Source organism: Conger conger, chromosome 11, assembly GCF_963514075.1.
Source record: "Conger conger chromosome 11, fConCon1.1, whole genome shotgun sequence".
Classification (NCBI taxonomy): domain Eukaryota; kingdom Metazoa; phylum Chordata; class Actinopteri; order Anguilliformes; family Congridae; genus Conger; species Conger conger.
The window spans coordinates 38,475,893-38,503,623 of record NC_083770.1 but is presented as its reverse complement, the minus strand read 5'-3'; the positions used below and the strand labels follow the sequence as shown (position 1 = coordinate 38,503,623).

Here is a 27,731-nt window from a genome sequence, read left to right as displayed (position 1 = left end):
ATCAAGGCAAGGACCTACCGGCATTAGCAAGGGAAATAATTTTGTGCCCTTCCGTCACTTCTGATCCATCACATACATACCAAGTTGATATAACACATTTTTCTAAATAAAAATAAAAAGTTACAATAAAAAAAAATACATGAAAGGCTTATTTACCAAAAAATAGTTTATTGCACATAACTTCAAGAAATTAGTTTGCCATTTATCAACATGCTATTATGCCGTTAACAGGTACATGTACTTCTCAGTCAGCCAAACCCGTGTATGTAATCAAAATCATACATGTAAGGTTAGTTTTTAAATCACCCGTTATGATTAAAGAAACGCTTAATGAACTATGTGCGCTATACCCATGTAACTACAATTAACACCAGAACCATAGTACAGTCATATCCTGCCTTTTAATGATTACTCCAACTGACAACTGTACCAGGACGGACTAGAACACTACCCATTACGCAGTTTCGTTTTGGTTTATTTTCAGTATTCAGCTGTACTTAATGACAAAGTATCAAGTACATATTCAGTATACTTTGACAGACTGAAGAACACCATTGCATGAATCCAAGCCTGTGTCTAAATCGACTCTTTGTATAAAAATGAAAAGTATCTGAAACAAGACTTCTGGAACTAAATATGAAGTGTAATTTCGTTTCAGACAATAGTTTAAAACTGGCCTTAACACAAGCATTATTTGTATAAAAGGACCAAAGGTTAACTATGGCATTACTTTTTAAATGCAGTTCAGAAAAATGTTACTGATCAGAATTAGCGTCAGTACTAAAGTAAAATCAAAAATCAATTCATTTTTTAAGAAAGGGCGTTAATCATAAATATCCAACTATGATTTGTACATATCAAAATGAACATTACCAAAAAGCAATGAATTAATGGAATTTACAGGTGAGTAGTATTAACAGTAACTAAAACTGAAGACCAGAAGCAACAATACACACAACTCCTTATGCAAAGCTGCTGTTAAGCAGCCAGGTGAAAGATTTTATAAATCATACAGGTTACAACAAAAGGTAATGTGGATCTTAAACATAGCAGTGTGTGTTAATTTAGAGTTGTTTAATGACATTTCTGCAGGTTGCAGAAATGCTATACTCCAAGGTAACACCAGCGACCAACTATGAAAGTTTCCTTCATTCAGTTGCAAGCATTACAGATTACATGTCAGTTTTGTCCCTTTACAGAAAGCGCAAGGTAAGAACCAATGTTTACCAAGAATGAACCTTCAAGGGTATAACCTCAGCAATGAATAGTCCACACATTTTAAATGTTTTAAGCATTAATGTCAGTTTTCCCCACCCACAAACATACAGGATTTTACTTTCAGTTCAGCATTTCCTCATTTAATATTGAATTATTTTCCATTCCATAATATGCTTTCAAATTAGGTCATATTTCTCTGGCAAGTAATTTTCTCCCTCCAATGTCATTCCAATCACAGTGTTAACCATAGTTAACCATTATAGTTATAAATAACAGAAAATAGACTACATTAACAGAGAAGATACACTGTATATTACTCTCTATATTTAGATATTTCAATTTTGCCAAGTAGGTTGAGAACACCCTATCCTAAATTATAATTAAGGCTGTATGAGACAGAGAATGAACAGCGCGATAATTAACAGCATCTTTGACAGGAGACCGTTACATTAAATACAGAAGCATAGCAACAATAAAACAGAAGAAAAAGAAGCCAGGACATAATGGATGCGAGTAAGCCATACTCACAGAAGCAGTAACATTAAGCGATAATCGACTCTCTCGCTCTTTTCTCTCTGACATTTACCGTGCAACATCAGCAGGTCTTTCCCACATAGAACTTAACACTTAGACACTCTTACAGTGGGTCGTCAACCTGCCCACTCATCTCATAAAATTCTATTTTATACACACCTTGCAAACATTCTTTCAAATTGTAATACACAGGTTCGTTCAAAACGCCGAACTTCCCAAAACAGCAAATTGGGAGATTTCTCTCAACTATGGTTTTATGGCACTGCCATAATTTTCACTATTACTGTCCAGGTCAAACCACAAACCCTAATTTACGACAGAAACCAGAAGAACAAACACCTCGAGGCGCTACCTGAAGAGTGTAGCGCAGCGCAATGGGCAATACTATTTTAGACGTTACTTAGAACGGAGCTGTAGTCCAAATAACGAAGCGCAACAGAACCTTCGACACCATTACCCTGAAAAGGCGGACGAGGCTGGGCCCTGTAAAAGGTCAGGGGTCATGACCTTCCGGGTTAGGAGCCATGACCTTCCGGACTCAGGGTTATTGGAGCCACAGTCCACACCCAGCTGGCCGGGTGGGTCAGAGCGGCTCCACCCATTTCCCCAGACAAGCACCGCCCATTTCCAGGCACAGGCGAATGGAAGAACAGTTGGGAGGGGCCTGCAGACGGGTAGCCCGGCGTACGTGTGCAAAAGCTAGTGTCTCCTAGCAACAGCTACCCCACACAGCAACGACTGTTTCGAACCACCATGACATCTTGAAGGAGAAAGAAAATGAAAACGGAAACTAGTTTAAAATAAACCGATAACTAAAATCTGACCGGAAGATACCGAAATGGGAAAAATATGATTCTGAAACTGAATGAAGTCGTGTTCGTGGGGCCTTTTGTTTTTTTTTTTTTCTTCTGCGACTATTCAATGCAAGACAAGAATACACCCAAAGCCTGCTGCCACTTTTCAACGCAATTTGCCAATTTGACAGTTGATGCCCATCGATGCTCGATTATAAATTATAATTAAATAAAAGTAACACAGATAGAAATACGGTAACAGTATAAAGCTATGGTAAAAAGTGTCTGCCTCACTTGAGCACAGTCTGCAAAGACGGGACGATGCTCAGTGTGTTCTGTAGCAGCACGTAACAAACAAGAGGGATTAAAGAAAGTTTAAAATAATAAAAACAAAACAAAAAGTGCCATGGTGGACGAGACCCCACCCTCCTAGACAGTCCGTCACAGGCCACCCGACTCGTTACGATAGCTCCGCCTCCTCCTTAGCGTCACTGTTCATTTCAGCGGTGATTGGAGGATCCGAGCCGTTGTCATGGACACCCAGTCTAATAAGCTCCTCCTCTGCATTGGTCCATGATGTCATGGACTCGTGCACAGTGACCGTGTGTTCCTCCATCTGCTTCTGAAGGCAGTCCATTTCCTGCCTGTCAGAGGGGCAACATTTTAGCGTCACAACAAACGGCACTCATCTTTAAATCGTCATGTTTCTTTTTTAAATTTATGACCAACAGAGCAGGTTAACATGAATAATAACACTAATAACTTGAAAATGTTATATTAAAGCCAGTTCTGAACAGTTATGACGACCTAAGCTACAGGTGAAGTGAAATTCCTGGGGATGTACAACAGCTTTGTGGTTCTGCAGCCAACACGAACCAATAAACACAAGCAGAATTCAAGGCTTTCCTAGAACCTAGTTCCTAGTTCCTTAGCCTACAGGAAGGCTGGCGGTTCAAGTCCTGGCACGATAAGGTCCTTGAGAAAGGCCCTTATCCCCACATTGCTCCAGGGGGGTATTGGCCCCTGCTTAGTCTAATCAACTGTAAGTCAATTTGATAAAAGTGTCAGCTAAATAATATAATGTAATGTAACCTCAGAAGGCCGTTATTTTAGGGGTGGGGCTTACTTCAGATGCTGCAGACAGGTGTGCAGGTTGTTGAGCGGCTCCTTGTTGACGGACGCGGAAGGCTTGAGCAGCTCGTCCAATAAGGAGGCAGGAACCGGGCAGTCAGGGATCTTGACCGGCGTGACCGGTCTGGAGGCGTTGGAGTCTCCCTTCAGCTCCATACGCTGTGGTTCAGAGAGTCACGTTAACACCACGGCACTCCCCAAAAAATGTTCCTTGACCTCTATGGTACCTAAGAGTCTCTCATTGGGAAAAATGTGCCTCGAGTCTCTATGGTACCTAGTCTCTCTCACCGCAAAAAGATCATACATATTGACATCTATATCCCTAGCTAGTTTCTATGGTAGACGAAGTGCAGATCAAACCCAGGGACAACTGCGATGAGGACCCTAGAGGACAGTACAGTTCCTAGTGTGACCAAACAGACACAATTGGAACCCTTGACAAATACATCAACTTACGAACTAGCATACCACGGTTGGCAGCTAGAATACAACAATACAATATCTAATACAATACACCAATATCTACATATAACTATATATAAGTGCCATTATAATCTATGGCATATACAAGGCTAATCATGGTGGTGAGGTAGGGAGGGAAAGGTATAGCCTGAAGAGTCTTCAGTCTGCATTTGAAAGTGGTCAGGACTTGTGCAGGCGCGGCGAGGGGGAGGTGCCAGGTGTCCTGAAGTAGCGGAATGGAGGGGGTCTTGCTGGTGTAAACATCTTAATAAGTCATTGAATATATACAGTTTTCTCACACTATAAAAATGTGCCTTGACCTCCATGGTACCTAGACGCTTTCACTGCAAAAATGTGCCTTATCCTCTGTGGTACCAAGAATCTCTCATAGCAAAAAGAAAGTGCCTTGAACCTCTATGGTACTATTTTTTAGCCATTTCTTGCATTTAAATGAAGCTATTATTATGAAATCCTGCCAAGTAACAGCTATAGTACTCTCTTTGTATGTAAGGGTGTGGGGTGTTACATGTGCGCATTGCTGGGTCTTGCATATTATGACATTTTTTTCTCTCGTCTTACCATACTGGAGTTTTATCCAGTGAAAATAAAAGTTCTGATAAGGAGGGTGTTGTAATGGAGTCAGTGGGACAGGCAGTGAACTAGCCACCTCACCTTCCTCAGGCGGCCCTGTTTGAGGTCCTGTTTGAGCTGCTGGTTCTGCTGCAGCAGGGTCTTCATGCTGTTGCGCAGCTCAGCCACCTTGGCCTGCAGGATGAACTTGTCCTTCCTGGTTCCGCTGAGCTCCTCCTGAACAACCTCCAGTTCTGCCTTGATTCCCTGGAGACGTGCCCGGAACACCGTCGTCAAAACAAGGCAAGCTCACACACGCCCAACTAAGCACAGTCCCAGCACTGTCCTACCAATAAAACGGCTTTCAGACGGCGACACGTTGAGTTGGGTAAACATCTATGCAAATCAATACAGCCTTGATACTTTGGCACTTAAGCTGAATTGCTTCAGTACGTATCTAGCTGTGTTAACCCTTTGAAGAGTTGTTTTTAGGGAATGTAGAAGAAACTAAAGCTAAATTAACAGTGAGGAGGTTGGGGGGGGGTATATATTTAAAAATGAGAGTTAAATGAGGAGATTAGGGGTGTTGTATGTCAGTGTCAGACACCTGTAGGGCAGTCTGTAGACTGTAGGGGGTGATGAGTGTCAGTGTTGGGGCTGTCTGTAGACTGTAGGGGGTTGTGTGTCAGTGTCGGGGTTGTCTGCAGACTGTAGGGGGTTATGTGTGTTAGTGTTAGGCACCTGTAGGGCTGTCTGTAGACTCTCCAGCTCCTTGAGGCTGCACTGCTCAGCCATCTCCAGCTGCTGCTTCTGAGCCTCGATCTCCCGCTCCTTCTGCTCCACCTCCCACTTCAGATCCTCCACCTGCGGCAGGTACGACCTGTCAATCCCCGCCAGGCACCGCCCCCACTTGGTCCTAGCCCCACCCCCATCCCACATGGACCCGCCCTCAAACCACCTTAGCCATGCCCACATCCCACATTAGAACCTTCCCACCTGACCCAACCTCTAACCCACATTAGTCCTGCCCCTATTCCAACTCGCCCTGCCCCCATCCCACATGGCCCCATATCTAACCAAGACTCCCTGGAAGAACCCAGAGGCCCACAGCCAGTAACACAGTTAGCTGGACCCGCCCCCACATGCGGATAGATCCAAGACTCATCCAGAGCAGCACCTGCCCTGTCTAACCCAGCCCCTCCCCCAAGCACACCCAGCCCCGCCCACTACCCTCAGAAGCTAGTCATGCTCCACACAAAATGAGCTCCGCCCCCCGGCGATCAGCGCACCTCTTGATTGGTCAGCGGTTGCTTGGCGAGCTGCTCCTCCAGCTGCTTCTGTAGGAGGTGCAGCTGGGAGTGCGCCTCTGCCAGCTCCTCCTGGAACTGAGACACCTCCTGCGAGTGCCTCTCATCCTGGGCCCTGAGGGGAGAGGGAGAGAGGGAGAGAGAGAGAGAGAGGGAGGGAGGGAGGGAGGGAGGGGGAGGGGGGAGAGAGAGAGGGGGGGAGGGAGAGAGAGGGAGGGAGAGAGAGGGAGAGAGGTAGAGAGAGAGGGAGAGAGAGGGTGAGATAAAAGGACAGAGAGAGAGAGAACCATTACCCTCACCTCAGGGATTCATTAAAGACAAGATTTTTAACATGAAGTGGCCAAATGATTATTGAATTTCAATAATTAATTTTAAATGTGCAATGCTGAATGGAAAGATGGGAGGGTGGGAGGTTGTAGACTGTGTTGAAGGAGACGGCGTAGGGAGCTGATTGGAGGGTTGTAGACTGTGTTGAGCTGTGTTATAAACAGAGTTGACTTACTGCAGTTTCTGGGCCTCGGAGTGCAGGGCTCGGACCAGCTCTTCCTTGGACTGCAGGTCCTTCTTGATCTCGCTCAGCTCCAACATGGCTGCCCTGTAGTGCCGGCGGTTGTGTGCTGCCTCCGCCTTGGCTGCAGCCACCTGTAGGGGGCGCACTGCACTGAGTGCTCTGCCAGAGACCCCAGCTCCCTAACCCTAACACGACTACGCTAGGCCCAGACACAGACACAGACACAGACACTCACATGATAAAATAAAAAACAAAAGGATATGTTGCATCTTGGTTCTTCAATCCAAAAGGCCAGTTTCATCTTCAGGACTATTAACACGCTTCCTCCCCACCACCACAAACCCTGACTTCTTACAGGTACAACATGGTCCTGCTATGCAAGAACAGGCTGCCGCCACACCAAGCAAACCACAAGAGCTCAAAACCACAAGGTCAATAAAGGTCAGTGTAACGCATTTCCAATTCTACAAAACCTCACAGGACACGGCTTTCCTTGTCCTTACACATAAGAAATGAAGCAGCACATGTTCTCTTTTACAAATCTAACTGAAGGTCAGAACAGACGAGCACACTGCCAACACAAAACGCATGCCAGCTGTGAGCGGCACACATGCATTCAGTTTTGCCACTGACATCAACCACTGAAAACAACTACTTGGAAAATCTGTCGAAATGAATGTGTGCTCTGATAATGTCCAAGGAAGTCAATACATGCAAAATATCAAATAAATGCTCCGAATTTCTAGGAGCTAAATTCGTCCAGGTCCTGAGGGCAGCAGTGTCTGCAGGTATTTGCTCCAGCCATGCACTACACCACCTGATTTCACGAATTATTTTACCTGCTTGTTTCAGGAAGTGAGGTCAATAGTGAAATCAGGTGGTGTACGTGGCTGGAGCCAATACCTGCACCTGCAACAGGACACTACGGCCCCCAGGACCTGGAGTTGAGTAGCACTTAGCTAAATAGTTAAAATAGTTTTGTGAAGAGTGGTTAAGTCACTCCTGGTTGGGGCGTGATGAGCAGGGCTGCGCTGGTTTTACCTGCTCTTTGAGGTCCTTCACTTTGACCCTCTCCTTCTCCAGAGCGGCCTGCAGGGACTGGACCAGCTGCTTCATCTGATGGTCCTCCTCCTCCTTACGCTTCAGCACAGCCTGGACCTGCATCAACCACACCAGCATCAACCAAGAACACCGGCTTACTGGAGACCTGGGGGGGATACCCGGAAGCAGGATAACTGAGCCCGCTGGATAAGCCCCCTGAGTAAAACCCGGAACCCGTCCAAAACTGGAACACGGACTGAAGTAAAAACAGCTGTTCCGGGAGCCGTGGTAGCGCAACAGGCTAAGATGCAGCGGACTTGCGGTTGCAGTTGCACACGATTCCCGGTCCTGCCAAGAAGCCGAGTTTGGCCGGCTCTTGTGGAGCGGCATAATTGGCTCGCTGCTCCCCCCGACTTGGCGGGGTTAGTGAGATCGGCACATACAGCGCCCCGGAGCGCCTCGGAGTAACGGTCTAATCGAGACGAGACGGCTTGGAGAAGGAATGTCACTCTCATGATCGCAAGATCTTACTGGGCTGCCGAGGGACGGGGTCGTAAGGCGGTGTATCCCCGCTAGCACTAATTGGATTAGATTGGGTATAATTTGCTACCAAATTTGGAGAAAAAAGGCAAAAATTGGAAACAATTCCTACTTTATTTACTTCATGAATTTTTCCAACCAACTCAATAATCCTTGTTTGTGATATTCCCTCCAGGCCCGGCTGAAATACGCCATTGTTTTGTTTTAAAATACTTTTCTGTGCTTGATTGATCTTCCCTGGGGTAACTGAGCCAACCAAGAACACCAGAATGTGTTTGCACTTTGAGAGTATTTCATAGTTAAAGACCCAATGCAACTGCTTTTTTTTTTTCTTTTCTCCCCCCGCCCCCCCCATCTAGGGCTTGATTTACAAAGAATTTTAGCACACACAAAACCAATAACTTTCCCAATCATTGGGTCATGGTATTTGTTTTGCACCAATCATTGGTTGTGTTATTACTTTTGGATGTGCTCGCGGTCTTTGTAAATCAGGCTCTTAGAATGTTAAATGTTTGTAAGGTTTCCCCTGGATGTTTCCCAGAGGTCAGCGGTCACACCTGGAGGTTGAGCTGCACCAGGTCCGCTTCCCTTTTGGCCAGCGCGGTTTCCAGGATGTTGGAATGCTCTCGCAGTGCATTGTGGGACTGCCCGAGCCCGGCTAATTTCCCTTTCTCGTGCTCGAGTTCCAGTGCCAGCTTCTTGTTGGCGTCCTCCAGACGGCGAATCCTCTTCTTGAAGCACCGAGACTCTTGAAGCTGTGCGCACACAGTATGTTAGAGATTACAGACCAAACAGTCCCAACATCCAGCCATCAGAGCAAGACAGGCATAACCATAGCACTGGGTGCCAACATGTGGCTCTGCCAATTTAGAACAGCAACCTTAACCCCTGGTCCTGGAGAGCTGCAGGGTGTGCTGGTTTTTGTTTTCACTTTAATATCAGCAACCAATTGAGACCCAAGAAACCAGGTGAGGCGAGTTAACAGTGTAATTAACTGCTTTAATTGATCAATTAAGTGCTGAGCAACAACAAGATCACTCAGTTAAGAGCATGAAGCTTGGCTCACGTGCACACCCACACCCACACCCACACACACACCCACGCACGCACGCACGCACGCACCCACACCCACACCCACACCCACACACACACACACACACACACACACACACACACCCACACCCACACACCCACACCCACACACCCACACCCACACACCCACACACCCACACACCCACACACCCACACACACCCACACACCCACACACCCACACACCCACACACCCACACACACACACACACACCCACACACCCACACACACACCCACACACACACCCACACACACACCCACACACACGGCCCGCCTACCTCGTCCTCCAGCTCCATGACCTTCTCCTGGTATTCCTCCAGTTCGTTGCTGGTGAGGGAGATGACCTCCTGCAGCTCCTTCTCCAGCAGGGCCTTGCTCTGAGACACAGTCTGGAGCTCCGCCTGTAGGGCGTCTATCCTCTCCTGGAAAACATTTCACCATCAGCTCAGGAAACAAGCTACATTTCAGCCCATGGATGTTCCATCTTGGCCCATGACATTACATTACAATTTACGCTTGTATCGAAAGTAACTTAGGTCAATCAGAGGACAATCACCCCCTGGAGCAATGTGGGGTTAAGGGCCTGACTCAAGAGCCTAATAGCTGCATGGATCTTATCATGGTATCTTATCTGGGGCTTGAAGCACCAAGCTTCTGGGTCCCAGTCATGTACCTTAGCCACTAGGCAACAGGCTGCTCCATGACACACAGACAAGTGACCCATATTATCCGAAGCGTTGAGGACCACAAATGTGCATGTTGTCTGAACACTTCAGCATGGTTCTAACCCACCCCCTCCTCCCTCACACAGCTGAAGTTTACACAATCCCAGAAGGATTTGCAGCTAGGTGTTCTATGAGGATCTTTTTTAATAACTATTTTCTAATAACCACTTAAATGTCACTTAATTTACTAAATGTCAATTCATTTGATTCATCTTGATCAACCCGTCTTGTTCTGTAACTTGTGCGGTGCCCTTAAGCAGTAGGCATCTACCTGCAGGGCCTGGCTATTCCCACCCTCTGAAGCCTGGGCCTTGAGTTTGGTGAGCTCCGCCTCGGCACTCTCCTTATCGGCCAGCGCCTCCTGGAGCCGGCGGCTGAGGATCCCCACCGCGTTCTCATAGGCCTTGTGCTTGGCCTTCATCTCCTTCTGCGCGCTGGTCAAATCCGTCCCCAGCCTCTTCATCCGCACCTTCTGCTCCGAGATGGCCCTGGAGAGAACACGCGCCATGACATGACATTAGCTGATGCTTTCAGTGACTTACAGTTGATTAGACTAAGCAGGGGCCAAGAAAGTATGAAACTGATGTAATTCAAAATGGCTGTAATGTCAGAATACACAATAAAGGCGAACAACAGTCAACTCCTACGTTTTTACTATACATACATTTTAATGTTCCCAACAAGCAGTTGTTACGAAGTAGCTTCTTGCCAGCTGCTACGTTAGCTGCAACGAGGTACCACCAGGAAAGCTCAGAGCTCGTAACTCTGATCTCTCAAGTCAGAGTTTCCATGTTCACCTGGAACGCTTATGGAGATGGTGCTGAGTGTAGTGGGAAATGTAGTTTCTGAATGCGTGACTCACTCATGGAGATGGTGCTGAATAGTGGGAAATGTAGTTTCTGTGCATGTGATTCATTAATGGAAATGATGCCGAATGTTGTGGGAAATGTAGTTTGAGAGTGTGACTCACTTCTTGGCCTCCTCCTGCATCTGCTCCACCTGTGTCCTCAGTCCCTCGTTCTCCTCGGTCACAGCCGCGAGCTGGCTCTGGTCAAACTGCACCGACTGTGACGTCATAAACATTAAAAGCGTTAAAATCACAACAAATGGCAAGGATTGATCACACACAGTTGGTCACAGTTGGTGCCTTGCATAGCAGCCAATCACCGTTGGTGTGAGAGTGTGTGCAGGAATGAGACGCCTCGGTGGTACAGCACTATATATAAACGCCGACCATTTAACATTTACGATACTGCAGACTTTGAGCATAGTGTTTCTTCTGAGACAAGGAGCAAAAACAAAATCAGAATGAGTCAGACACCCAACAATGTGTTCTGCATACTCCTATTTTGTTATGTATTCTGATTGGCATGAAACGCCACTTCTAACACACCTGTGTATACACTGAAAATCACTAAATAATTCAATATTGAGCAGGAAAAATAAGGAGGAAGCTATTGACACAGGCTTGATCTCTGAAAATTAAGATGGCTTCCTAAACTGAATGTGCATTCACATCCGCGGCAGACAGGGACAGTTAGTCTCTGCCCAAGGCTGGGATCGGGCACCTGAATTTGGGTCTCCAGGAGGTCCCTCTCCTTCTGCACCGCCTGCAGATGGGCCTCCAGGGTGCTCATCTGGTCCTGGACCCTGGAGACCTCCTTCTGGAGCCGGACCTGCTCCAGCTCGGCTGCCTGCCTCCCCCCGTGGGCCTCCAAGAGCGACTGCTTCAGGCCCTTCACCTCCGACACCAGCCGCTTCTTGGAGGCCTTCAGCTCGCTGATCAGCTGGTCTTTGGAGCTGGCGTCTCTCCGGTAGGCCTCCACCATCACCTGCGGAGAATGTGTGGAGTGTAACCAGGACACATTTAAAATGGCAGGGCTTTTTTGAAAAATAAAAAAACATTGTCCAACAATTAAATAAAAAATATCTTCACTGATGCAATACAGACTAGCTTTCGTTGGTAATCTAAAGTTGGTTTCCTATTTCATTGTATGGGTTATAGGGTCCACAGTCATCTGCAAATGCAAATTATATGGATGGCTTTATATTCTTTAGGTCACTGTACTGTAGTGTGAGGAGTCTGAGGAATAGAACGTACCTTCTGCTGCATAAACTGCTCTTTCAACTTCTGCGCTTGCTTCTTCAATGTGCCGTTTTCCTGCTGCATGGTTTCAATCTGAACCAAAAACAAGGTGCAATGTATTGCATTTAATAAAACGAGTGGACAGCAGTGCAGTTTGTGTTCCAAATTATTCTGGCTACATTTCCTAAAATGCTGTCTTCATCAATGCCGGATCCCTCACAAACTTCAATCAATTTTTTTTTTTTTCCAAGATATTTTTTAGGCCTTTTTCAGCTTTATTGGACAGTATATAGTATAGAGAGACAGGAAGAATGGGAGCGAGAGAGGGGAAGACATGCGACAAATGTCGGACGGTCGGATTCGAACCGCCGACGTCGCGGCTCGCAATGAGCATGCGGTCAGTGCTCTACAGGCTGCGCCACCGAGACACCCCAGAGACTTCAATCAATTTAAACTTCAATCAAGGACACATATGCTTTCTGCAGCATTTCATCAAAGAGATCAGATCAAATTAATTACTGAGGCATATTAAATCATTAAGAGCAGAAGATGTCTGGAATCCTAAAGCAGACAAGAAGGAGTGACAGGTGTATGACAGCGACAGGTGTACTAGGGAAGCCTCTAGCCTAGTGTCCCAGGTGCATCATTGGGACGTGGAGGGTTTGTGGTTAAAGCCCCAGTGTAGCCACAATAAGATCTGTGCAACTGTTGGGCCTTGCCCCCTGCTTAGTCTAACCAACTGTAAGACATTTTGGGTAAAAGCATCAGCTAAATAACTGTAATGAAATGTAATGTGTACGAGGACAGTGACAGGTGTATATGGAGTGTGAGGACAGTGACAGGGGTATATGGAGTGTAGGAGGACAGTGACAGGTGTATATGGAGTGTGAGGACAGTGACAGGTGTATATGGAGTGTGAGGACAGTGACAGGTGTATATGGAGTGTAGGAGGACAGTGACAGGTGTATATGGAGTGTAGGAGGACAGTGACAGGTGTATATGGAGTGTGAGGACAGTGACAGGTGTATATGGAGTGTGAGGACAGTGACAGGTGTATATGGAGTGTAGGAGGACAGTGACAGGTGTATATGGAGTGTGAGGACAGTGACAGGTGTATATGGAGTGTAGGAGGACAGTGACAGGTGTATATGGAGTGTAGGAGGACAGTGACAGGTGTATATGGAGTGTAGGAGGACAGTGACAGGTGTATATGGAGTGTAGGAGGACAGTGACAGGTGTATATGGAGTGTGAGGACAGTGACAGGTGTGTATGGAGTGTATGAGGACAGTGACAGGTGTATGACGGGCACACGGGATCGCTCCTGGCAGAACTCACCTGCGAGGCCTTCACCTGCACCTCCTGCCGGAGGTCGTCCAGCACGTCGGAGGCGACCAGCACGCCCTCCCCGAGCTGCTGCGCCCCCTCGTCCAGCACCTCCTTCTCAGCCCGGGCGGCCTGCAGCGCCACCTCCAGGACAATCTTCTCGTTGCGGAGGTACTGGATCTCGTCGTCCTTGGCGGTGGTGTCGGTCTGGAGCTCGTCGAGCTGGGCCTCCAGCTCCAGGTAGCGGGCCTCCAGCTGGTTCAGGGACTGCTCTTTGGTGTGCAGGCTCTCCTGGGCGCCCGTCAGCTGCCTCATCAGCTCAAGGTGATCCTTCTGCAGCGACTCCAGCTGCACGTCCTTCTGGGATAGCGTCAGCTTCGCCTGTGCGAGGGAGCGGGGTTAGGACCACACCAAGGCACTCAGAAAACATGCAGGCATCTGAGATACTTCAGGTGCCTGTTGCTCAAAACAGTTGATTACCAGAGAGGAAAGAAAACCAGGGCCAGATTTAGATTCAAAGGCAGGATTTGAATAGCCCTGCTGTAACTCTTTATATTGGTGGTCCTCAACACTTTGGTTAATATGGGTCACATGCTTTAAATAACAACTCAACCCATGTTGGCCAAGGTCAAACTAAAGCAGTGCTTCACATAGTTAGCCTCTCAACAGTTAGCCTCTCAACAGTTATTCTCTCCACAGTTAGCCCCTCCACAGAGTCCCTCCAAAGAGCCCCTCCTACCTGCTCCAGCTCCCTCTCCAGGGCGGAGGCCGAATCGGCGAGTTTCTGCAGGTGGTCCCGCTCCTCCTCGAACTCCTCCAGTTTGCGCTGAAGGTCATCCTCCACCATGGACTTGGCGTCCTGGATCTGGTGGAAGGCTGTCTCCTGGTCCAACATGTCAGCCTGGAACAGGGAGAGAACAGGCATCAACTGAAGACTCGGTATGGACAAATCATCAATGGTTGGATTAAAATGTTATTTTTGGAGCGTTGTATCCAGCGTGTAAGTCCATAGTTTCTACTCTCTGCCTCTAAGCTGTTGGTGTGCGTGTGTGCGTCTCTATGGATATTTAAGTAAATGTAAAGCCAAAAAGACGCAAGATTTGGGCAGGGGTGTGTCAGTGGGGCAAATTTGGGAAGTGGCGCATATATGTGAGGGCAGATTTGGCAGGGGTGTGTGTGTGTGTGTGTGTGTGAGGGGGCTGATTTGGGAAGGGGGGTGTGTGTGAGTGTGGGTGAGGGGGCTGACTTGGGAAGGGGTGTGTGTGTGTGAGTGTGTGTGTGAGTGTGTGTGAGGCGGCTGATGTGGGAAGGGGGGTGTGTGTGTGTGTGAGTGTGTGTGAGTGTGTGTGAGTGTGTGAGGTGACTGATGTGGGAAGGGGTGTGTGTGTGTGTGTGTGTGTGTGAGATGGCTGATGTGGGAAGGGGGGTGTGTGTGTGTGTGTGTGTGTGTGTGAGATGGCTGATGTGGGAAGGGGGGTGTGTGTGTGTGTGTGAGATGGCTGATGTGGGAAGGGGGGTGTGTGTGTGTGTGAGATGGCTGATATGGGAAGGGGGGTGTGTGTGTGTGTGTGTGTGTGTGTGAGGGGGCTGATTTGGGAAGGGGGGTGTGTGTGTGTGTGTGTGTGTGTGTGTGTGTGTGTGTGTGTGTGTGTGGGACAGACGGACACACACCTCGATGCTCTGCAGCTGCACGGCGATGCGCTCCTTCTCCTTCATGGAGCGCTGCTGCGTCTCGGAGAGCTGCTGGTTCAGGCTCACGTTCTCCAGCTTCAGGTGCTCCATCACTCCGATCTGAGTCATCTTCCCCACCTGGAGTCAGAATAACACGTCAACGGGGGAAAACGTCAACGGGGAATAGCACGTCAACGGGGGGAAACATTAACGGGGAACAGCACGTCAATGGGGGGAAACGTCAATGGGGAATAGCACGTCAACAGGGACACAGACACAGAGACACAAAAAGACATACAGACACTCACCTGCATGTTGGCCATCTCTCCCTGCAGTCGAACCCGGGCCTCCTGGGCCAGACCCAGCTGCTGCTGGTACCAGAGGCGGACCTGCTGCAGGGAGTCTATCTGGGCCTGCGAGGTCTTGAGCCGGGCCTGGAGGGTGCTCCGCTCCACCTGGACCTGCTGCAGCTGCGCCTGGAGACTGCCCGTCTGCTCACGCAGCTCCTGGACTGCAGAAGAAGAGAGGACACAACCCCCTGTCAATCATCTACCCTTACAGTAGCATCTCCTGAACTGGAGAGCACAAGAGGCCATGGCCCCCTATCAAATACTTTTCTGCGATTGATCTTGCCTTGATCTTAAGCCAGCCAAGAGGACCAGAAGGCAGGGTTTGCACTTCTCGAGAGCTTTTCATAAGTTCCAAGTACAACAGACAAGCTCAGTAAAGTGCAGAAAAGTATTTGAATCCAAAACAAATTACATACTGTACTTGACCCAGGTCTGCTAGTGACACACCTGTGGAAATAATGTTTGTGAAAGGCGAGTTTCGACCCCCCCACCTGACTTGTCCCTGGACGCCACAGTCTGCTGCATCTCCTCCATCTTTCCCATCAGCCTCTGGTACTGCTCCTCAGCCAGCTGCAGGTCTGTGCCCAGGGAGGCCAGGCTGGCGTTCCTGCTCTCCAGGCTGCCCTGGAGCTCCAGCATGTCCCTCTCCAGCTGGGAGGTGTTCAGCCGCAGGGTGGTGACCTCCGAGGTCAGGGAGGACTGCCGCTCGTGGCTGGCCTGGGCCTGCTCCAACTGGGCCTGCAGCTGGGCGTTGACCGTGGCCAGCTGGGCCTGGAGCTCCGTCTTCTCCTTCAGGGCCTGGGGGAGACGGGGGGAACCGGGTAGGGGGATTGTCAGTATCACCGGCCCACAAAGCCCACAAATTAAAACGGATCAAATCCATCAGATGGCTTTGACTGGGATCTCAAAGTAAAGTCCTGGAGGTGACTGTCACTTCCATTTCAAATCAGAAGTCAGTTTAGGTCTCAGAACCAAGCTGTGTGAACCTCTCAGCCGATGGAATACATTACACTCTTACCCAGAGCGATTTAAGAGTACTTAAAAGTATATATAGGTGAGGTTAAGGATTGCTCAAGGGTGGAATGGCAGTCCTACCCGGGTTTGTAACCTGCAACAATTTAGGTTACGAACCCAGTTCCTTGAGCAGGATACTACACCGCGGCCTGTAAATGTATCACATTCTTGCGGAAATGCACCCAAAACCCAATTATACACCCCCGCTCTAGAGTAAGTGACACTCCTGAGCTAGCATGCTAAATGTTAGCCACCTGATTAGCCTCTGACGATAGGGACTCCAGCTGTCCCTCCAGCCTCATCTTCTCCTTCAGGGCCTGCAGCAGGTCATCATGGGTCCCCATTACGGAGCTTCCCATGGAGATACTGGAGAAAGCAGGGGAGAGAAGCATTAGCACTATTAGCGTAGCACTCTTTAGCGCTAAAACCTCAAGGGTCCAATTTCCAGCTCAATTCAATTTTATTTGCATATCTTTTTTCTCCCCCATCAGAGACACTGTCACGAAGATGCTTTACAGAGAGAAAAAAAAAAAAGGCAATCCTGGGGAGAAAAAACAACAACAACAACAACAATTCAGCCCAATACGAACATTAAAATTCAGGTCCAGGAAGAGAATGGCGTGAATCTGGGGGCAAATACATAACTGAACCACTTCAGCCTGTTTCCTTAATTGCGACTTAAAAATAAATGCAAGCATCATACGTTTTCCCTCAGAAAGAACAGAAATGAATGAATAACATTTGGGAGGAGGGAGGAGGCGGACGTACCTGCTGGAGAAGCTGTCCCTCCGACTGCGAGGCTCCCCGTTCCCCTCCTCCTCCCGCTCCTGCTCCTGCTCCAGCTCCAGGAGGTGCCGCTCCTCCTTGGCTGCCTGCAGCACCTCCTGCAGGGAGGGGAAGTGCCCCACAGCCTCCGGGGCAATCTCTCGGCCGTCCACCGTGTAAGGGAGCGCCCTCTGACCCACCCCCACCGCCGCGGCCAGCGTCCCGTAACTCCTAGCGGCCGAGACGCCGCTGTAGGAGGAGCTGTCGCTGTCGTTCCCGTCGAGCCGGGCTCCCGATTCGCTGCCGTCCACCTCCGACACGCTGTCCCCCAGGAGCAGGAAGGACTCCGAGCGCTCCACCACGGGGTCAGGGGTCACGCTGACCTCCGACACGGTCGACGACGCGCTCACGTTGACCTGCAGCGATCCCCCCAGGGAGGAGGAGGAGGAGGAGCTGGCCGTCACGGCAATGGCCCCCGCCGGCGAGCTCCCCGCCCCGCTGTCCGACTCGGGGGTCTTGTAGTCCGCCAGGGAGTGGATCTTTCCGGAGTGGGAGGACTTGGAGGGCTTCTTCTCCCTGGCGGATGGGGGCAGGCCTAGGCTGCCCAGTTTTGGCCCCCGCGGGACACTGGTGCGGAGGAAGGAGTACTCCTTGGTCATGGACATGGTGCTGGCCCGAGGCAGGGCCTCCGGGTGCAGCATCAGCTCCGGGTCCAGTGTGCTGAACTGCCGGCTCTTAGGGGTGGAGTGATGTGACTGCAAGGAACCACAACGCCATTACTAATTAATTTACAACATTTAGGCTGTTGTAGGTGAGGGCCTCTGTTGATGATGTAGAGATGCTATTGAGACAAGAGAGATGCTGGGGAGATGCTAGCAAGATGAAAGTGAAAGAAGTGAAATGCTAGCGAGACGCAGATGCTAGCGAGACATTACGGAGAAGCTAGTGAGAGATTATGGCGAGAAGCTAGTGAGAGATGCTAACGAGAGATGCTAGCGAAACGCTAGCGAGAGATGCTAGCGAAACGCTAGCGAGAGATGCTAGTGAAACGCTAGCGAGAGATGCTAGTGAAACGCTAGCGAGAGATGCTAGTGAAACGCTAGCGAGATGATGGTGAGAGATGCTAACGAGAGATGCTAGCGAAACGCTAGCGAGATGATGGCGAGAGATGCTAGTGAAACGCTAGCGAGAGATGCTAGTGAAACGCTAGCGAGATGATGGTGAGAGATGCTAGTGAGAGATGATGGTGAGAGATGCTAGTGAAACGCTAGCGAGATGATGGTGAGAGATGATGGTAAGAGATGCTGGTGAGAGATGATGGTGAGAGATGATGGTGAGAGATGTTGGTGAGAGATGATGGTAAGAGATGCTGGTGAGAGATGCTAGTGAGAGATGATGGTAAGAGATGCTGGTGAGAGATGATGGTGAGAGATGATGGTGAGAGATGTTGGTGAGAGATGATGGCGAGAGATGATGGTGAGAGATGATGGTGAGAGATGCTGGTGAGAGATGATGGTGAGAGATGATGGTGAGAGATGCTAGTGAGAGATGCTGGTGAGAGATGATGGTGAGAGATGATGGTGAGAGATGATGGTGAGAGATGATGGTAAGAGATGCTAGTGAGAGATGATGGTGAGAGATGCTAGCGAGAGATGCTTGTGAGAGATGCTTGTGAGAGATGTCTGGGCCAGTCGGGGGACAGGCTCACCCTCCTCTCCTGGTGGCGCTGGACGCGGTACTGCTTGAGCTGCTCCTCGAGACGCCGCCGCGCGGCCCGGCGGATCTGCTCCTCGTTCTCCAGCTCCATCGAGGGCTCCAGAGAGGCTGCGGGGAGAGCAGGGTTACCACGGGGACAGAGCACCCCATACCGCGCACCACAGAACCGGGGGTATGGGCAGCCGTCATACAAGCTGGAGAATCAGGCTTTCGGCCTCAATTTATATTCAATCACATTACCATCATCTGGCACATGCGCTTATCAGACCCGGGTCAAATGTGTAATTGTATTGGTCTAAAACATCTTTCTATGCTTTTCTAAGTCTGGTGTATTAGAAGCTGTGAAATGCTCTCAAAACGTGCAAATCCTGCCTTCTGGTCCTCTTGGTTGGCTCAATTGCACCAGACAAGATCAACCGAGAACAGATAAGTATTTGAATTCAAAATAATTACATATTTGACCCAGGCCTGGCACTTAGCCAGAGTGGAAAAAATCAGTCTTAATCTACAGCAGTGTTTCTCACCTCCAATCCCCAGGACCCATTTCGCCAGAAATTGTACCAGGAACTCACACACCTCATTTAACTAATCAAGGGCATTTATGGTGGTTTGATTGGTTCAGTCATTAAATCAGATGTGCAAGTTCCTGGTTACAACAAAACAAGTGGGTCCCAAGGACTGGAGTTGAGAAACACTGCTCTACAGAATACAAAAACGCCATATTTCCAATAAGCACTTTATGGTGCTATAGTAAGTGCTATACAATCGCAACACTTTTTGTGTGTATGATTTTTACTTTCATTGTGTAGGGTCCTTTTGATCTCCAGCAATACAGAGGCCCAGGAAGTTGGAGAAAACAGCTTGTATGACAGACACCCCAGAGTGGTTAATAGTGATGTCACGTGTCCCAGTGACGGAACAAACAGGACTTTGTGGAAACCTGTAAACTTCACCAGACATTAGGGTTTTGGGTTAAAATTCAACCATAGAAATTAAAAAGGCCATGCAAAGTGCATATCAATAGCTCCAAAAAGATATTCCAGTTTTTGGTTTGGTTAGTAAAATCTGCCCATGCCATGAAAACAATACTTTGAAGTAACTTCGCCATGGGAAATTGAACCAAATACAGCCAAGACACAAAATGGCTTCAGTAGTCACCAAATGCCATTTCTGCACAAGTAACTCAAGGGGCGTGTGTCCAGGAAACAGACCTTCGTCCTGCCAAGAGAATTGTGGGGAGGAACACGATCCTGCACTAGGAGAATTTACACTTGAGTGATGCATTCATATTCTTCCCATGTTAAACATGGTCGATTTATCACCGTCCTTTCATACACTATGGTCTTCTATTTAAATTGGGTTGAAACTACCTTACCAAAGTGAGTCCGTTTTTTAGAATGTTACCCACATACAGTAGGGTGCAGTGATGATTATACACCACCATGTTTGTCTAAAAGGGGTTCTAATATATTATTTCTTTAAAAATGAAAGTTTAGAATTTTTGTGTGAAAATGTATTGAACAATACTATTGTCGGCAATGAGGAAAAAAAAATAATTCCCACAATTACATGGCTAATAAACATCATGTGTCAAATTCTATTTTGACTTTTGCTTAGCAGGAATGCATGTTTGAACATGACTGTTGATGCTAAACAATTTGTTTAAACTGGTTTGAAGCAACATTATTCTGCAAAATTACTTCTGATGGTCAGTTGTTCCAGTATTTAAGGTAACACAAACTTTGAGCACTTGTCACAGTGTTAAACACGATGGCACGAGGGAAGGAGCTTTCTGTTAACTTATTTTCATCTACATGAATCATGAAAGAAGTACTTGGTTTCTGATTTATCTTCATTCTGTTAAGTATATAATCATCACTGCACACTACTGTAACTAATTACACATTCAAAGAAACCTTAACTTTGGGTTGCCATGAGAGGAAACAGAAGTGCACACGAAATGTATGCATCATGCCTTGTGAGGGCCATCATGTGCAGGACATGGGTGTGCCAGTTAAATGCCTTCCATAGAAATACAGAAATTATTTTTCCACTCCGATAGGTGCGCTGAATGCATCACATACATGTAGCTGTATAGCACAGATGAGACATTTGCTTTCCATTAGCCTACATGGAGCTTTAATTCAGTTGTTCCAAACATACCGTCCAGTTGGTTTTCTTTTCAATCCTAATTCGGCACACCTGACTGTACCAATTAGCAGCTCAACAAGATCTCTAGCCAATATCCGAGATGCACTTTGTGAGTGTGAGGATTGAGAAGAAACCTACAAGATGGAACAAGGTTGGGCGGCCCTGCTTTAATTCAGTCAATGTAACAAGTGCAACAAGACGCCAAACCGCTTCAGTGAACCAGGAGAATGTTCTAAAGTCAACACAGGCTTGCACTTCCTGTTTGCCAACACATTCCTGCACCAGCAATGACCATATACACTGTTTAATATCAAACAGGTGGTGGAATACATGTATACTTTAAATGCCACAAACACGATAGGTTTCTTTTTTTCCCCCTCAGAGAACAGCCACAAGTACCCTCATAGCTCCATGTATAGAGTTACACCACAGAATAAAAACACAACACACATGTTAACCTGAGCCGATTCCCCATAAAGCACCCCACAACCAAAACAAGATGGATGACAAACTAAGGAACAGTGTCCTGCAGGTAAAACACACTCAGTGCAAGCGCAGGCATCTGAAGAGAGAGAGGGGGGGGGTTATATCAGTGATCAGTGCCTGAAGCCAAGCAGAACCCAGGGGGGCGGGGGGTTGGAAAGGATGGGGGAGGTGGAGGTTTTGGGGGAGGGGGGGGGGGCAGGGAGAACTCACAGCACAGTTTGCTTACACAGTTCAGTCTCCTGCATAGGTATGCTTTGCCTGAGAGACTGCAGTGCGTCCCCCCTGTGAACAGAGCCCTCAGCGCTATCTCCCTGAGACCGCCCTAGCGGAAGAGGGGGGCAGGCCGCACCTGGAGCCGGCTCTTTGGCGGGGGGGCTGAGGGAGGGGGGGGTTGGGGAGGGGGGCGGGGGAAGGGGCCCGTTCGCCTCGCCGCCCGGGCCGACCGCCACCGCGTCTCCGTTCAGCACCGCGTCCGCTCTGACAGGGCCTGCAGCGGGACAGAGGAAAAACCAGAGTTCACATTTCCATCCGCACTGTCATGTACATGATAATAATGTCACTAAGCGAGACAATCCCCCACTGGAGCAATGCGGGGTTAAAGGACTCGCTCTAGGGGCCAACGGCTGTGCGGATCTTACTGTGGCTGCACTGGGGCGTGAACAACCAACCTTTCAGGTCCCAGGAAAGCACCTTAGCCACTACGTGCGGATGTCGTTACATCACATTTCCTTTAAAGACGAGCTGAACCTAAAGTTAAACGATGCTTTTCCATCCACTTCCTGGAAAACTATTTAGAATTTGGATTTTATGCGCATCTGTGTGTCAATCAAATGTAAATTTTCCATTCCCCTCCAATCAATATCTTTTTCACACAGCTGCAGGCATCCTCATTGTCCTCACCAAGAAACAAAATCAATGGAAACATTCAAAATGTGCCGTACCAAACAGTCCATTAAACAGAAAATTAAAGTGGGAACAGATACCCTTACTCTTACCTAGAGTGGCTTACAGAAGAGCACACAGAGAGGTTCAGGCAACACAGAGCTGAAGCCAAATCCTTAAGTGATGGTAGCCATTAATACATAACGCAGAATTAGAAAATGTATAACCTTAAGGCATAAAGTACCTACACAGAGATATCCAACCCTGTCCCCGAAGATCTACCATCCTGTAGGTTTTCACTCCAACCCTAACAAAGCACACATTCAACAGCAATGGATCTGGTTGAGTTTCTCATCAGTTGAATAAGGCATGCCAAGTCAGGGTTGGAGTGAAAACCTGGACGGCAGATCTCCAGGAACAGGGTAAACCAGCCCTGACCAACAACATAAAACCTACAAGAATGTTGTGCTTCAAGTGGGATTGAGGTTATAGCTGCACATATAGGTAAGATTTTGGCAGGACCTAACCCAGTGTAGGTTACAGCACCGGGGGCGTTTTTTTTTTTTTTTTCAAAACAGGTCAAACAGCCCAGTCAAGCTGCTGCACCTGCTTTAACCTGGAGCAGATGTGGAAATAGCTCTCCTTTCAGAGGAAACGCATTTACATAGAAAAAAACCCTTCTACATTCAGATATGTGATTTATACTGATTCTTTCTAATGAATCAGGAAATGCCCTTTTAAAAATGCAAAATTGCCCAGCCATAGGCAAACGAACACACACACTCCCAGAGCTCTTGCACTCCGATGGCAATATTACAGCAGGAGAAAACATTCAGTAGCCAAGCCCACAGTCACCCCAGAGACATTTACGCATAGGCTCTGAGAATCAAAAATTAATGACTACTCAGGAAGAATCACAACCCTCCAGATTTAAAAACCTCTCCTATATCGCGGCTACCCAGAGGCTTGAACCACCAACCGTCCAGGTCCCAGTCATGTACCTTAGCTACTAGGCTAAAGGCTAACATTTCATTATGACATCATTAGTGAGGGAGGCAGCCAGCCAATCGGCTGAAGGGGAGTGGCCAAACACCAGAGCCAGACTCAGACATTCCACACACAGCTGAGAACCCCGGTAGAGTCCTGAGGCCTGGCTGCTGTGTGGCATTTACCCAGACCTGCAGGACAGCAGACACATACTCTCACACTGATCAAAGTACAGAGGGATCCTCAAAGCCTTTTCCATAAGCTCGGACACTGGGAGTGTCTCAAAAGCAGTCTCAGCCAGTGCCAACACGCGGCCATTTCAACATCTGAAAGAAATATGGCTAATATTATTATATTGTAAGCAATATATTGTATTGTTAACAGCTCCACAACTCTTGAATGACCAAGCCAAATTTCTCTTTGAGACAATAATGGTTTCTTATCTGATCTTATCTTAGTCACGCCCAGCTCCATCACTGTCATTTGCTGTCAATTGGGAGTGTTACAATGGAAGCGATGATGCACATGAAAGTGCAGGACATCATTTCTGACAGCTCCAATGGAAAACCCTCTGTGACAGAGCAGAAAGCCTCCTCTGGTAGCTGAGACATGATGCTTTTACACAATTACCCATTGTGCACTCTGTCAAATCAAACCAAGAGCCTCAGTTCAGGAGGAGGCTCTGCAGAACAACCGTTTGTGTGCCAGTCACGATTTAATCCCAGCTGCTGCTGCCTTTAGAAAACCCTTATGAGAAATCGGTCAGTTCCCTGAATGAAGAAAATCTCTCACATTAATGCAGGAGAGAAACGGAGCACACCTGCGTGGCATATTTGGCGGTTTAACCTCCCCGGAAAAGAAAAGACTCACACACTCACTTGATACTCCAAAAAACAAATCAAGTGATCCATTAAGCCCTGAAAATAGTTAACATTCCTCAACCGGCTTTACCTCTCTCCCCTGCCATAAAAGCCACGTTTTGACACCTGTAATTAGAGATGGCACTTTCGCTTACGGACCTTTTCAGACAGTACCTTAGCCCTCCCTCCTGATTTACCCCCTCTCCTATACCCCTCTGCACCTTTATGAGTTTTGTTTCAGCTTATGTCTGCTCTACACGCACGTTGTGCCATTCATGGATTTGACGCGTTTCACATGTAAAAGGCTGTGGGGATAAAAGACAAGACCGCTGACAGACTGAAATGGAGAGGCGTACCGTTCGGCGTGTCCCCGGCTGCCGCGGGCTTCTCCGCCGGCCCCTCCAAGGCGGAGCCGTTGACGGCGGGATCGGCGACGGCGCTCTCTTTGGTCTGCGGCGGTGCCGCGTCTCGCGCCTGAGCCTCGGTCTCCATCGCGCGGCGTCGCCGGCGGCTGCTGCGCCACTTCCTGCGTCAGTCACAAAGCGCTGCTTTCAGACGGCACTCCGCCAGCGCCCCTGAGCAGGGGGGGGGGGGGTGGGCTCGGTGGGGGGGAAGTGCGGCCGACGCCCTCACACCATCTTCACACAGCCTGGCCTCGCCCACGGGAAGACAAGATGGACGCCGCTGACACCGACTACAAGGACATAACACAGCCTTCCCTAAAACACAGAGAACATGACAGTACAGTCATTCAGCAGATGCTCCGGTCCCGACTGAGAGAACATAAGAGCAGTCGCTTGAGTCATACTGAATGAGCAACAGCGCCAGACAAACAAGAACAAACTGTAACCCATTTTAAAAACATTCTTACGTTATCATTGCTTTGTACATAAACATGACTATTACAGAACACTGACACCAAGCGGGGTATATCACAAAGCAGCAGTACAGAGTTACCTGGATAACTGTGCTGAGTAAAAACCCGGAACCCATCCAAATGTGGAACATGGACTGAAGTAAAAAGAGCTGCTCCGCGTTTTACTCAGTGCAATTATCCACCTAACTCAGTAATCCTGCTTTGTGAAATACCCCCCAGGAAACTTTCAGGTATAAATTTCTCAACAAAAAATTTCCTAAGGTTTTCCAAGAGATTAATGAAGTGTGGCCTGTGGTTCAAAGTACAGCGAGTCAATGCTTTACATAGTGAATGTATAAAATCCCATCTAAAATGAAATCAAATTAATTATATCCAATCTCCCACAGTTGCCAGTTCTTCCCCTATAATACCACAGGACCCAGTGCAGGAAAGTGCATAATTTGAACTGCAACACAGGTTCACAGTGGCAGCAGTGGTAGCTTCAGCCTCAAACTGCAATTTCAAAAAAGAAGAAGTTGGACTCCTGCATATGGCATCGTATTTCCCATTTAAATTGGGCAGAAAAAACATACATTTAAAAATGGTACTGTATTGTAGTGAAGAAACACCGTTCAACCAAGTAAGAGGCGACTGGATAGATGACTGACTTGACATTACAACTAATATGGCAAATATGTATACTGGCAAAAGTATATAAATAAAACAGATATTTCGATTTAAAACATAGGGAATTTGTAAGTAAGTAGATCAAATAAGCAGTGTTTCAACTAAAATACTCAATTCTAAAGGAAATATGACAAAATACAATATGGGAGCGTACATATGACTACAACAGTTAGCTTTATAGTACACTTCATCGAAATGAGTGGTTAATTTAATTAATGATTAAAACAACCTCGTGCAAAGCAGAGCATAAGAGGAATTTGACAGCAATAATTAACATGCGGCATGGTACACACCGTAGACTCGCGATCACATCAACAAAACAATGTCTGTATTTTAAATATGTATCCCTGCCACCCCGACACTGGGGTGAGTTTAATTAATGACATAGTAAATATTTGATATTTTAACAAATGACACGGACAAGGAGCTTGGTTTATTAAAATCCCCCAAAAATTTGATCAATAGCAACCACATGTTTTTTCTCGTTGTCACGGATGAATCCCGAAAAGGTCTCGATCCAACTGAGAACCATCGCTAAAAAGCTTACAAGAGCTCTAGACTGTCGACCAGAACGCGAAAACGCCCTACTGCAAATGGCTAGCTGTGAAGACCATTTGGCCAGACCACAAATCACTGCTATGTAATGCCATTACCCCCTGAAGATTTCCAAAACACATCTGCCGTCTAAAAATGTATAATGACAAAGGTGAAAACTGTCGCGATTACAGACTACGTGGCTTCATGTGACAACAAATAATACGCACATCCTGATAGCGGGAGTAAATTATGGGAAACACAGCCAATGGTAGCTACACCTTTAGCCGTTCCTGAAACAAATAACTTCATTATACCAACTGGGATCCGCTTTAATCGGTTTTTAGCTTGTTGACTAATCGCACAGATTTAGCGGGGGGGGGGGGGAGAAATACGCCTATTCCAACCTCCGAGTAAACAGCTAGACAGCGAATTAGCAATGCATCCCACCCAGGGTTTCACTTAGAACTTCCGCCCTATACTTGTGAGGGTTTAGGCCAGGGTTTCTGGAAAGCATATTTTGACAACTGTTTATAAAATGCACTCTAGCAATACATTTAGATTTAATGAAACCAATGTATGTTACTGTGGTTAACGCAACATCACAGTAAATATACGGATCGCGGACTGGCAAACCACCACATTCGACACGAAATAAACCATTATTGTGGGCTAACTTTAAAAGGACTTAGCACTCGCTTGAGTAAAGCTAGCTAGCTAGTTAGTTTAAAAAAACCCGCCCGTTAAAATCCACCGCTGGCAACGCTTCAACTGTCAGAGGAAAAGCTGCTCTCCGTTCAGACAGGGGAATTTTGGCTAGCTAACTATAGTCACTATTTGATAGATAGCTAGCATGCCAGTCTGGAGCGCGTCCATAGCCAGACGGCTACTCGTACAGTGACCATCTATAAAAACAACGCATCCCGAGTAGTTGTCTCTCTGGAAAGCCTCCTCAGCACACTTGTGTTTCGTGTCGCTGGGTAGAAAGCTCAGTTAGCCATCCAGCTAGCCGCGAACTATAACCAAAAGCGAACTCTATATTGTGGTGACTTTAATTAAATTGTCCTTTTCAAACAAATACATCACAGGCATAAAAAATAAATGTGCACATATCAAAAGGCAGTGGATAATATTTGAAGCAAGTATTTTTTTAAATCACCAACCTTTCAAACGACAGCCTTACCTAGCCCCTACGTGGCTATTTGTATTCCGACCCTTTATCGTTCCGCCCAGAAACAAGGAACAGGACTGAAGAAACTCCCAATTAACTTATCGTAACGATCGATTTTTCCAAATGTATACACAGTCAATCCTACTTAAAATTGTACAATGTCTGATCTAATTTATTAACTGTCGTTTATTTCTAAATAAATCAAATAAAATATATTTTCACGTTGCTAGTTAACGCAACAATAGATCGACCGAGCTGTTATACTGA

The 27,731-nt window shown here is 47.5% G+C and overlaps 1 protein-coding gene across 5 annotated transcripts; it reads right to left on the bottom strand.

Moving 5' to 3' along the window:
- Positions 1–148: 148 nt before the first annotated feature.
- Positions 149–27,731, bottom strand: golga3 (golgin A3). Of its 5 annotated transcripts, none has more exons than XM_061260957.1 (24): positions 27,457–27,731; positions 24,573–24,935; positions 21,714–21,974; positions 18,843–18,958; positions 17,138–17,889; positions 16,624–16,735; positions 15,847–16,153; positions 15,314–15,516; positions 15,006–15,143; positions 14,074–14,235; positions 13,347–13,715; positions 12,026–12,103; positions 11,493–11,756; positions 10,895–10,989; positions 10,196–10,412; positions 9,478–9,621; positions 8,666–8,863; positions 7,569–7,685; positions 6,519–6,658; positions 5,999–6,131; positions 5,451–5,573; positions 4,812–4,976; positions 3,673–3,836; positions 149–3,190 (listed from the first exon to the last, which is right to left on the bottom strand). In XM_061260957.1, the coding sequence occupies exons 2-24, from the start codon at positions 24,706–24,708 to the stop codon at positions 3,007–3,009; spliced, it is 4,578 nt and encodes a 1,525-aa protein (XP_061116941.1). In that variant the 5' UTR covers positions 24,709–24,935; positions 27,457–27,731; the 3' UTR covers positions 149–3,006. The 5 variants fall into 5 exon arrangements, with proteins under 5 accessions (XP_061116941.1, XP_061116944.1, XP_061116943.1 ...); XM_061260960.1 differs by having other exon boundaries at positions 21,837–21,974; XM_061260959.1 differs by having other exon boundaries at positions 24,573–24,910.

Bases quoted from the DNA above. Each gene is read 5' to 3' on its own strand.
- golga3 (XM_061260957.1), bottom strand. From the start codon at position 24,708: ATGGAGACCGAGGCTCAGGCGCGAGACGCGGCACCGCCGCAGACCAAA. The intron at 5,574-5,998 runs GTGCGCTGATCG...TACCTGCCGCAG, and splicing joins AACCGCTGACCAATCAAGAG to GTGGAGGATCTGAAGTGGGA. The intron at 3,191-3,672 runs GTAAGCCCCACC...CCCCTCTGACAG, and splicing joins ACCTGTCTGCAGCATCTGAA to GCAGGAAATGGACTGCCTTC.